This window comes from Trichosurus vulpecula, chromosome 7, assembly GCF_011100635.1.
Source record: "Trichosurus vulpecula isolate mTriVul1 chromosome 7, mTriVul1.pri, whole genome shotgun sequence".
Classification (NCBI taxonomy): Eukaryota; Metazoa; Chordata; class Mammalia; order Diprotodontia; family Phalangeridae; genus Trichosurus; species Trichosurus vulpecula.
This window is the reverse complement of record NC_050579.1, coordinates 45,409,674-45,421,065: the sequence shown is the minus strand read 5'-3', so window position 1 is coordinate 45,421,065 and position 11,392 is coordinate 45,409,674. Positions and strand designations below refer to the sequence as shown.

The window sequence follows — 11,392 nt, the reverse complement described above, 5'->3', positions numbered from 1 at the left end:
ATGTTCTCACGTGTCTCTTGCCATGTTTTATTTAATCTTTAATATATTTTAATTAAAAAAACACACACACACAAACAGTACAACATTTGGTCTGTGGGTTTGAAAAATGGTTTGATATGGTCCTCTCTACTGAAATGTCTGTCACCCTCCTTTCCCTAGGCTGTTTGCAGTTCAGGCTTTCAAACTGAAAACCAAAACTCCAAAGTACAATAAATAAGTAAAACTAGTTGCCGCCCCACTTCAGTCAAGCTAGCCTGACAGAGAAGGAGGAGGAGAGTGGAAAAGGCCACGGAGGGGAAGATTCTAGATCCTGTACAGGAGGCTGCAAGAGCAGCTAGGGAAAATGATATCCTTGTGCTGAGGCCCTGGGCGGTGGGGTGGGGGGGGGGGGGGTGGCCTTACTCGGGGCAGAGAAGGCAAGGGTAATGCTAACCCTTGGACACCCGATTTCTAGATGTCTCTGGTTAGAGGAAAGAGAGGATTAGGCAGCTCAGCTTTGGTCCCCATCCATAGTAGGGAACCTGGAATAATTAAGAGAAGGGTCTAGCTTTGGCAGAATGAGACCCAAAAAGGGAATGGTAAGGCACAGACTCTTGTCTCTGGAGCCCCTGATCTGAAACTACGGTAAGGAATGTGAGTCGTTCCCCTTACTCGGAACCCAAGCCTATGGGTGGGGGAGGGGAGAAGGTTTGTCCCAGAAGTGAATGACAGGACAGGCAGCTTAGGGAGGGGGGAGGAAACCTCCCCCTGTAACAGAGGCTGTGACCAATCCCCCTCACACAAGATGGACAGGAGTTTGGTTTAAAGGCAACTGGGTGACCAGGAAGAAGGGCAACTGGAGGGAGGGGTAAAGGGAAAGGGAGAAAACTCACCCTTTCACTCCTACCCTCAGATTTTGGTGACCTCTGACCCCTCCCCAAGGGATGTCTTCCCCTTGTGGTAGGAAGGGGTGTTTTCTTGGCTTTATGAAATCAGGCTGGGAGGCAATAGGGACCCAGGCTCAGTCATTTTTTCTGTGGTTATTGTTAAGGACAGGGTGGCCATTGGCTAGATGATGGCTCTTCATTCCCCCACCAGTGACAGCCTCCTCGCCCTCGGAACTCTCTGTCTCTTCCCGATCACTGCGTTCATCTTCCACCAGCTAAGAAAGAGGAAAGAAGGCCAAAGGTCAGAAGCGGCCTAGAAACTCCTTCCCTCTCCCCACTTAGGGTCCTAATTTTTAAACTGGGGAGCATATCTGATGTGAAGGGCTAAGCTCTGGTACTCAGGGGTGGGAAGGTCTTAATTCCTTTCACTATGAATTATGGTTCATGAAGAAAATATACTGGGGTAAGGAGGAACCAAGTCCTCGTGAAGGAGATACAAAAGTGGAAGGAGTCCTCACCTTTCCAGTTACAAACTTGTGGGCCATTCGAAGGATGAGGTAGGCCCAGAAGATATGTAGCACTTGGAGCACACCCATCATGAAGTTGAAGAAGTAATAGCCAAAGAAGGCAGGATACAGCTGCAGAGGGTACACCAGTGTGCAGTGCAGGATCCTGAGGGACAGAGAGGCAAATACTGGAGAGATGGGGGAGGAACGGAGGCTGGGGAAGATGAGGTCACAGGGTCTAGGGGTAAGGTGACAAGGGAGAACAAGAAGCAGGTGGGGGTGGGGGCTTGAGAGCAAGAAAAACGGAGAGGCCCACCTCCTAAGCAGGCAGCACCCCTGAGCTCCCACTCACCAGAAGGGTAAGATGACGAGGCGAGTGATGATGAAGACAATGGCGAAGACAATGAAGATATTGTTGCACGTGTTTTTCCATCCGGCGTAGTTAAACATCTTGGCTGACTGAACAAACACCCCCAGCCCCCTGTAGCCATCATCAAGGGCCCCATCTCCCCCTCCAACGTACATACACACACACACACACATATATATACACACACACACATATATACGTGTGTGTGTGTGAATTATATATCTATATATTTATGTATATAACCAGGACATTGGTACTGACCCCTACCCCAACCCAATGTCCCTAAAGGAGGCAAAAGGGGCAGAGGAGGTTTAAGATGCAGGGAGAAGTTACATGGCCTGGAGTCTTAGATTAAGGGAGCTCAGGGGATTCCTGACCTCTAGCAGGTAGTCAGAGGAGTCATGGAGAGCCATGATGAGTGTCCCTGCCCGGATGTAGTTGGCAAACCAGGAGAAGCTGATGAGGATGATAGTGGCCACATGGTGGATCACCTGCTCTTTAAAATCCTACGAAGGAGATTAGAGGTCATGGGATGAGGATTTTTGTTTCTCAATCCCCACATTTCCCTCTGTTTCCTTTTTCCAAATATCTTCCAACCCTTGCCACTCAGAGTAATAAGGTCCTTGCTCGCCCTCTAAAGCAGGGATTCTTAAATTGGGGTCCATGAACCCACAAGGTGGGGTCTACAGATTTTGGGGTTCCATGAATGTGGATGGGGAAAAAACTGCATCTTTATCTCAATATAATTGGTTTCCTTTGTAATTCTATCTCATTTCATTCATTTAAAAACATTTGGAGAAGGGGTTCACAGGGTTCAACCAACTGCCAAAGGGGTCTATGACGCTGGAAAGGTTAGCCCTAAAATAAAAGGAAGATTGAGGTGATCTCACATCCTTACTTCCTTTCAGATGTAGCTCAACTGTACAGAGCTTCTAGCAATAAATGGGAGGACCCAGTACCTAGAGAATTCCCCAAACCATTCCTTTGCCAGCCAGTTGTCCTACCTTCCGTTTAACATCAGAAGCAATACTGAAGAGTAGGGACCAGTAGAAGGAGAGTTCGATCATGTAATACCAGTACTGGGAAGGGATGGTAGACTAGGAGAGAGGAAGGAAAACTGAGGTCCACCAAAGCATGGATATTCCCCAAAAGTACCACCACCCACCCACCCCACACTAACTGCTTCTGGAGTAATACAATTTACCCCAACAAGCAGCCTTCCCAGGCTTTCAAATTTCTCTTAGCTCAGTTACTCCCAAGGATGTTACAGACTCCCTTCATCTCAAGGGTCTGGCCCAGTCCCACCCCACCACAAATCTCTCTTTGCCTCTAGCCCCATATGAGCATCCGTAGCCCCCATTTCTCATACCTGTATGGGATAACCTTTCCATACTTCCTTCATGTCATAGAACCAAGGTTTCTGAGAAAAGATAGTGGCAAATCAGAGGAGCTGAAACATTGAAGAGGGGACCAAGTCTTATGACTCCATCTCTACTATGCCAAACCTCCAACTCCTCCCTCCTACCCTCACTCACATCCACAATGACAGCCATGCCAGCAATGAAAGCAATAAGATAAAAGGTGAATCTCCAACTGGAAGAAGAAGCAAAAGGGACTCAGTGGGACAGGAGCAGGGAGCATGGACTCAGACCCTGGACTCACCACCTCTACTCATGACCCTTTACCTCTATTATCAAGATAGAGAGAACATCATAACATCTCCCTTCCATCCTTTTCCACACCCAGCCACTCCCTATCCCCTTCAGCTCCCGCTCCACCACCCTTGGCTCTGTTGCCACCTGGCCTCTCGGAATTTCTTGAGCAGGCTGGGCCGGTCCTGATTTCGGCGTCTACGGAACCATCGCTCCACCTGACGGCTTGAGAGTCCACTCTGCCGAGACAAGAGCTCCACCTCTGCCTGAGAGGGTTGGGGAGAGATGGAAAACTTAGCAGTGACTGATCACATAGACAACCCAAATGAACGCTGACCTCTCTCAGAACCTTCGACAGTCTCTCTGACACTGACTCCCTAATCCCCTTCCCCAATCCCAAACCCTAACTCTCCTTTGCATTCCTTTTTCTACATCAACCCCTTTAGTGGGCAAGGCACCAGACTCCAGCCATGACCTTGTCCTCAAAATTGACTCCTTTATTCTCTAGCATTGACATACGCAAGGATCATCATTTTAGAGCTCAAAAGAATAGAAAAGCTCATGTCACAGTCCAACCCTCTCATTTTAGATGAAACAGGTCAAAGGGGGTTAAATGCTTGACCAAAAGTCACCTGAGAAGCAAAGAACAGAGCCAGTACGTGAGCTGAGATCTTTCAGCTGCCAATGCCAGGACTCTCCATCTTCCTACCGATTTACCAATTTTCTTCCCTCTAGTGCTCACCTCAGACGCATCCTTTCCCTTCCTGCCCTGCTAAGATCTGGCCTCCAACCAATCAGGTGCCCCGGCGAGGGGTGGCCCTCTGGGGCCTTGAGTCTCTCATCCTCCATACCTGTTTGGGGTGTTTGCCACTGGTACAATAGAAATTCTCCAAAGTTGGGTTGGGGGATGCTCGAAGCCGAGTCTTCTCCTTCACATTTAGGAGGGCAGCCAGCGGTGTTGCCACGTAACTGGGAAAGGCATCTGGTTAAGGAGAGGGGCCTGTCCCTTTCAAGGACCCCCTATGACATCTGATGTTGGAGCGGGTTGGGGAAGGGACTGGGAGCTCAGAACCTTCTCTATGGCCTCAGTTTCCCCAGCTCAGTGCTGAAGAGAGGTTCCCTGTCACCCCCTCTGCCTCCTTTGTTTCCCACAGCTCTGGACAAAGCAGCTTGTGTCCACCAGTGGCCTGGGGGAGGGGAGGAAACAAATAGCTATTGAAAGAATGGCCTGGGGGAGCTAAATCCTCAGGCAGACAATGCTGCCTTCATGGGGAGGGCAAAGTGGGGACACAGTAGGCAAGAAACAGAGGAGCCAGAACACCAAGGTCTAACCATCAATGATCACTGGCTGACAGACAGTCAAAGAGGGACAAGTAGGAAAGACTAGGGAGGGCAGAAGGGCAATATGCTCACATCTCAAAGAAGTATCTGACAATGAGGAAGAGCAGAGCGAGGGGCAAGGTGATGTAAAGGTCAGAAGCTTTGGCATAGATGCGCCCGTCACGGTCCTCCAGGTCAGCCCAGGTCAGGTTCACAGGTAGCCACAATCGCTCCCACCAGAAGTAATCATATAGAGTCTGCAGCATCCTAGGGAACCCAAGAGGGCAGGAAAGAAGGAGTCAGGAAGAACTGCCAGGGATGGGGGCAGGAATGTTAGAGATATTAGCACTCTAACGGGACCATAACAAGGATCACTGAATGAATGTTTGGGTTGGAACGGTAGAGATCACTCCTCACCCCCCCATAATTTGAGTGAAAAACTCAATAGTCTTATTTCTCTTGGCTCCTTTAAATATGAACTTTAGGGTCTGGACTTCCCTTTCGGACCCCAGGATGGAGGGACACAAGCTCTGGTTTGCTTCGACCTACTTGCTGGCCAATGATTAAGATTTCAACAGCTGCTAGACTGACTAAAGACAGAAGAACCTTCCCTCTGCCCCTTGTTCCATCTTGCCCACTCTTAAATCAACCCTAGCCAAGGAGGCCTCTCTGAGGATAAGCAAAAGAGGCTTCCAGAGCTAGGGAAAATTTCTCCTCTTCCCCATAGTCCACTAATGGGGAAAAGGGACTAGAGAAAGAAGTGACTGATTAAACAGAAGAGGGGACAACAGGTGAGGAAACTGTAGCTAAGAACTAACCCATCAGACTCTGGGCTGCAGGCCAAACTCTCCATTTGTAGTCACTGGACACATGACCCCAGACCACCCAGATCCTCACTCCCCCAGGGAGAAGGGTTCAAGCAGTCTACAGACTGACTCAGTTCTTCAAGGACCCAGTTTGGGGCTGGGAAGGGGAGGAAGTAGAGCAGTGGCAGGTCCCAAAGTTTAGTAGGATTAAGAATTATATCATGTTAGAACTTGTCCAGAAAGAATACTAAGCTGGGGGCAGGGAGCACCTACTGCCACTGCTTCTGGAACCTTAGGGCAAGGCTGCTATGTCGATATTGGTAACTAGTCCCCTCACTACCACCACCGCCTAGGAGGATGAAAGGGAGAATGGAGCTGTCGTGACTGCTTGGAGAAAAGAAGGGACAGGGTGATCTGGAGACACAGAAGGAAATGTTCTACATTGGGAAGGAACAGGGTAGGTGGAAAAGAGTGGTTTTAGGGTAAAACCTGACAATCCCACAAAGCATACGGCCCAAAGCTTAAGAAAGTAAGCCAACAACAAGATCAAATTACAATAGTAATGATGGTACAGAGATGACTAGGCCACTGTTTCCCTGGATCTCCATCCCTATCTCCATTCCATGCTCCACAGGGGTCACTCAGAAAGAACCATACCCCCCAGAGCTCCCAGAATATGTCTTGGCAAAAGAAAAATGTCTCCACAATGATGACTTTGGGGAGACTGTTCTTCACTGTGATCTGGAAACCAAACGGTACGATGGCAGAAGACTAAGTCCACAGATCATAATATAGCTCAGCCTATACCCTCTTCTTCCTCCTCTTCTTTCCCCCACCCCCTCCTGGAACTTGCGAAATATCAACTCTGCCAGTCATGGGCAAATACTCCCAGCACAAGGACTTTACCCTCTTGTATTCACCACTTCCCCTCCTTGAACACTGCCCTCAGAAGGAGTCAGAGGTCAGTCTCTGAAACTAAAGAAGCTCAGGGCCCTTACTCCCTCCCCCAGCTCATTTATCTACCAATAATAAGACCTTTTCACCCTGAGGGCAATGGTCCCCACCCCCATCTCTGAGGGATCAAATACTGATTTGAGTTGGAAGTGAAATGAAACCTTTTTATATGGGAACAATAAAATTATCCATAACAAAATCTCTCCCTCAATCCTATCCTTCCCTTCTTCCCAAACAAAAGAAGTGTGGGAGATAATGAATACAACTGAAAAGAAGGGACAGGATAGGATGCTTAATAATACCACCATAGGGACCCAAATCCTACCTAGACATGTCCTCCTTACCCTCATCCTTACCCTCAACTACTCCCCCTTTTCTTCTCCTTTTGTCTGCTCACCCAAAATGGGGTGAGAGAGACATATCCGCCTGCCAAATGGGCTTTATGCTGGGACAGAGTTGTTCACTCTCGTGGAATATAAAGCCTCTCATGTAACAGAACTAGGCTCTGGTTATGACTTCACATAGTAAAAGAGCTGAGAAAGATGGGCAGGGGAAAACTTCACTTGCTTTAACCCTGTTGGGAGAGTTGTGAGAGTTAAGTGCTTAGAGATCCTGGCAAGGGTCCTGAAGGTTGTGGGAGGAAGCACTCTCCTTGCCTTTTCCTCTTTCTGACTCCAGGAGCTCAGGTACATCTTGTTCCTGGATGAGGTTGGGGTTAGGAGGGAGGGTTTAAGGGAGTGGGATGTTAGCAAAGAAAGGAGTAAGCATGACCAGTTCAACCCTAAGACCTCTCCTCCCCCACCTCTCTCCCAGAATCAAGGTAAAGTGTATGTTGTGTAATGATTGGAATAATGAAGAATAATGGCATTCTCTAGCCGATGTTTCAGGCTCTCTCTAACCACAGCCCTCCCAACCTTTTCCCCCACTGTCCTCTACTTCCATTAGCAGCAGTTCCCTTACTCCCTCAGCCTGCCTGGCAGAGCAGTGGAGAGACAGCCCAGGTAAATGGAACAGATCTGCATAGCTGTGCCATCAAGTTTGGGTTCCCGTAAAACGGTCTTGCTTCTGCCCCCTTCTCCACGAATACAGGGAGAAAGAGCAAATATAGGAGCCGAAAGCAAGAAAACTCTAACAGGGAGAACAACACTGGCTCACTCCACCAGTAGTCTGGTCCCCTGCTATCCTGGACTCTTTTACACACCTACTCTCACCTTACTCTACATAAACCTTTTTACTCCCAGGAATGCCCCATAAACACAAAGATTCATTCTCTCTCTCTCTCTCTCTCTCTCTCTCTCTCTCTCTCTCTCTCTCTCTCCCCCTCTCTCTCTCCCTCTCTCTCTCTCATTTTCACACACTCACAGACACAAAGACAAGCAGTTCTCCCTCCTCTGGAAATAGAGACACCACTTTCTGAGGCAAAGGCTGGAGAACTGCCAGGATAGCAGAGATTTCCTAGGCATTTAGTTACAAGGAACTTGAGCTGGGAGCTGCCCAGCCCATCCCTTACCTCTTCTCATTCTAACCCTAACCCTCCTCCCAACCTTTTTTTAGGGGGTGTGGGCTAGGAGTTTGGAGAGCTGGGGTTAGGGACAGAAGCTTATAGGCCAAAGGGCCAGGAAAAGGGGAAACCAGTTATATTTTCAGCATCCTGTAATCTTTGAAGAGTAACTATAAGATCAGGGACCAGAAAAGCCCTAGAAGGATTTCTTCATCCTTATAAACTTTATTTTTAAGTTAGCAGGCAACCTATGGGGAAAACACTGTGAAAAACACTGGAAAAGGAAGGATGCAGGCAGGGGAGCCAATGCTCCAGGCTACTCTGTAAACATTCTCCCTCCCCTCTCCACCCCCCCAAATTAGGTCAGAGTGTTGGGACATGGAAACAGCAAGAAGAAAAGGGGCCTTCAGGTCTTATTTAAGGTCACCTGACATGAAGCCCAGCTGGGTCCCCTTACCTAGGAGCCCAGCACCCAAACACAACAGGCCCAGGCTGAGAAAGGCAGATAAGATTGCAAACCCTGGGGGCAGGGATTGGTTGACAGGTTAGAAAAGCAGAAGAACAAGGTAAGGAAAAAGAATGGGGAGACAAAGAAAAGGAGGGGGACTTCTAGGAGAAAGTAAACACACTGCACTGGTGAAGGCAGTAGGGGAGAAAATGAAAAATGAAATTCTCTTCAGAATAAGACTCTCCATTCTCAGGCAGGGCAAAGTTCTACAGGATTAGATTGAGGGACAGACCAGGGACATGGTTACACACACAAAATGACAAACGCAAGCACCTATACACCCAAACACAGTAAAATACAAAGTCACTGATGCTTTTTATGCACCAGTACACACACACCCACTTAGTGACAGCTCCCCAGTGGGAGAGGCATCCCCTATCAAAGCCCTTCCCAACCTGAAACCCTGAAGGAGAGAGCACCCAAAGAAAGTAGCCAGGTTCCAAAGAACCTCAGAGAGTGCTTTCTCTAGAACTTCCAGGTTGGAGAAAGAAGTTAGGACTTTTGGCCCAAGGGAACAAACACCTCAAGCTAAAAGTTAATTAGGCTGGGGGGAGGAAGAGGGTAAAATCTAAGAGTAAAAGAAGCCCCCAAATGGGCCAGGTACTTTAGCCAAACACCTGCAATTAACCCACTTGTCAGTTTGCCTTTCCCACTTCTGTAATTAGCAGCCTGCAGTACGGAGAACTAGTTCAACCAGCACCCCCCCCCACCCCCGCCCCAGGCTCCACACATACACACACACACCCCATAACGGTGCAGGAGTGGCAGGCCCCGGGGAGCCAGGGCTGGCTCTCTTAACCACTCCTTCCCGTTTCCCGTTAAGCAGATGTGGGCTGCCAGCCTCTCCACGGTGGTCACACCAGGCAACCCTTTGCCTTCTTTGCTAGCACATGGGGTGAGAAGAAGCCCAACTCCACTCTGCACTCGGAAGGGCACATTGTCAGGTCGGGGGCTGCTGTAAACAGTCTCTAGGTTCTTTTTCTTTCTTTTGCCTCATCTCAAAGATTGAGGGCCAGGCCCGCACCCTTTTGTGGTCCTAAGAGAGGTTTCCCTCCCCGGGACCTGTTGCCCAGACGGAGAAATCTGCAGGCCTGGCGCGGAAGAGAGCGAAGGGAAAGCAGGGCCCGGAGGTGCCGGGCGAATGGGCACGTTCGCGGGCTCCGCCTCGGTGGGGCCAGGAGCCGGGGGCCCCCGGCCAGGCCCGGCTCAGGCCTCGTCCTTCCCCTGGCCGTCCCTTCCCTCCCCCCAGGCTCAGGCCGCCATGAGCAGAGCTGGCGGAGGCCTGGGAGGCAGCGACCGCCACGGCCCCAGCCCGGGCCCCTTGGAGCCCGGAGGCTCGGGCGCCTCGCGGGCTCCCCAGCCCTGCGGGCCGGGATGGCCGCCAGCGAGTAACCCCAAGAGCGGAGGCAGCGCCAGGGACGAGCCAGGGCGCCCCTCGGTCCAGACCAACTTCGCCCCTGCCCCTCACTCGTGCTTCCCCCTCCTCCCGCCCCTCTGCCCCCTCCCCGGGCCCCCCACAGCCTGGAGGGGAGTGGAGACTTACTTGGCAGCGTCCGCGGTGCCGGGCTGTACTCTGCTCTCACCTCCTCGGTGTTCCCTCCCTCCCTCCCCCACCTCCTGACTCCACAGGGCTCGGCTGCTCTCCTCTCCTCCCCCTTCCGCCTGTCCGCTTGCTCCCTCCTCCCGCCGCCGACGGTGTCCGAACCCCAGCCCAAGTCTACAAAGAGTCGAGAGCGTCGGCCAGAGCCTAGGCGGGAGCCTGTGGGGCGTCGGGGGAGTAGGAGGGGGAGACTAGGCTGGGCCAGGCCCGGCGGGGGCGGGAGCGGGGGCGGGGGTGTGTGTGTGGGGGGTCTGCTACAAACCTTAGCAATCAATGGCCGAGCCGCAGATCGAACCCCGACCCACCCCTGCCTCAGCCCTGCTGCTGGGGCAGGGGACCTTCTGGGTGGTCAGAAAACAGATTCCTCCCTAGTGCTTCCTGCCCGCCCCACCCCCCTCCCCATCCCTGGCTAAGTCCCGCAGGTAGAAACGGAATCTTGGACTTGGGGGAAAATGTGCGTTTGTCACTTGAATTCAGCACATCCGATGAGGGTGAGTGGCTTCCCAAAGCAAAGAGAGGGAAGTTGCAAAGGTTAGTGGACTTTTCTGACCACAGAGATCACTCAAATATTTGAACTGGAGGAAGGTCGGTCTTGCAAAGGGCTGGTGGGCATGACTTTGGTAGAGTTCAACTCGTCGCTGGGGCACAGGAAGGCTCCCAATGCTACTTAGGCAAGTTAGAATAATAAAAATGGGAAGTGACGATAGCACCCTATGCCATTCACCTCCACTCTGTCCACCTTTGCCCTAGTTACAGATGGATGGTTACATAGTTTCAGGCCAATTGCCTCAGTCTCTAGTTACCCCAACTGATGATTTCAGCACGTTTCTTATCCTATCTTCCCTGTAGGACTTGAGGTGAAAAAGTAGGTGTTGTCCGGTGCTTCTCCACACTTTGATGGTGGAGTGCCTGGGTCTCAGTTACACCCCCAAACTCTCTGAGAAAGATGCAAATAAGCATGGTTGAGGTCTTCTCTAAGGGTCAAGGGTCATCATCCATCTCCACCACCTCTTGTCTGACAATATCAGTCATCACCATTTCTTGTCTGACATTTTCCACTTTCCAGAGAGTGTGACTAATGGTCTGAGGCTTAGTGTAGAGAGAGAAAGGATCCCGGGGCTAACAAATTTCATATCAATTAACTTATTAACCTTCCTTCAGAGGTGTCCTAGCTCAAACTTGAACCTTCATACTCCCACCTTTAGAGATCCCATTAGTCTCTAAGAACAAGCCTCCCAGATGCCCTTTATTTCCCCTCTCATTCTCCTACTCTAGAACCTATTTGCCACCTACTTCTTGGTAGAACTTT

General features: G+C 50.5%; 1 protein-coding gene across 4 annotated transcripts; it reads right to left on the bottom strand.

The window, feature by feature from the left end:
- Positions 1–13: 13 nt before the first annotated feature.
- On the bottom strand, positions 14–10,429 carry CERS2 (ceramide synthase 2). 4 transcript variants are annotated; one of them, XM_036766254.1, is made up of 11 exons: positions 10,346–10,429; positions 4,808–4,981; positions 4,246–4,363; positions 3,542–3,660; positions 3,278–3,335; positions 3,112–3,162; positions 2,747–2,839; positions 2,120–2,248; positions 1,725–1,831; positions 1,385–1,538; positions 1,001–1,141 (listed from the first exon to the last, which is right to left on the bottom strand). In XM_036766254.1, the coding sequence occupies exons 2-11, from the start codon at positions 4,978–4,980 to the stop codon at positions 1,001–1,003; spliced, it is 1,143 nt and encodes a 380-aa protein (XP_036622149.1). In that variant the 5' UTR covers position 4,981; positions 10,346–10,429. The 4 variants fall into 4 exon arrangements, with proteins under 4 accessions (XP_036622151.1, XP_036622150.1, XP_036622149.1 ...); XM_036766253.1 differs by lacking the exon at positions 10,346–10,429 and adding an exon at positions 10,027–10,101; XM_036766256.1 differs by lacking the exons at positions 1,725–1,831; positions 10,346–10,429 and adding an exon at positions 10,027–10,101 and having other exon boundaries at positions 14–1,141; positions 1,385–1,504.
- Between the last annotated feature and the right edge of the window lie 963 nt (positions 10,430–11,392).

Excerpts from the sequence above, each read along its gene's own strand:
- CERS2 (XM_036766254.1), bottom strand. The coding sequence starts at position 4,980 with ATGCTGCAGACTCTATATGATTACTTCTGGTGGGAGCGATTGTGGCTA. Across the intron at positions 3,661-4,245 it reads GTGGCAAACACCCCAAACAG|GCAGAGGTGGAGCTCTTGTC; the intron begins GTATGGAGGATG and ends CAACCCTCTCAG. Across the intron at positions 2,249-2,746 it reads CTTCTGATGTTAAACGGAAG|GATTTTAAAGAGCAGGTGAT; the intron begins GTAGGACAACTG and ends TCTCCTTCGTAG.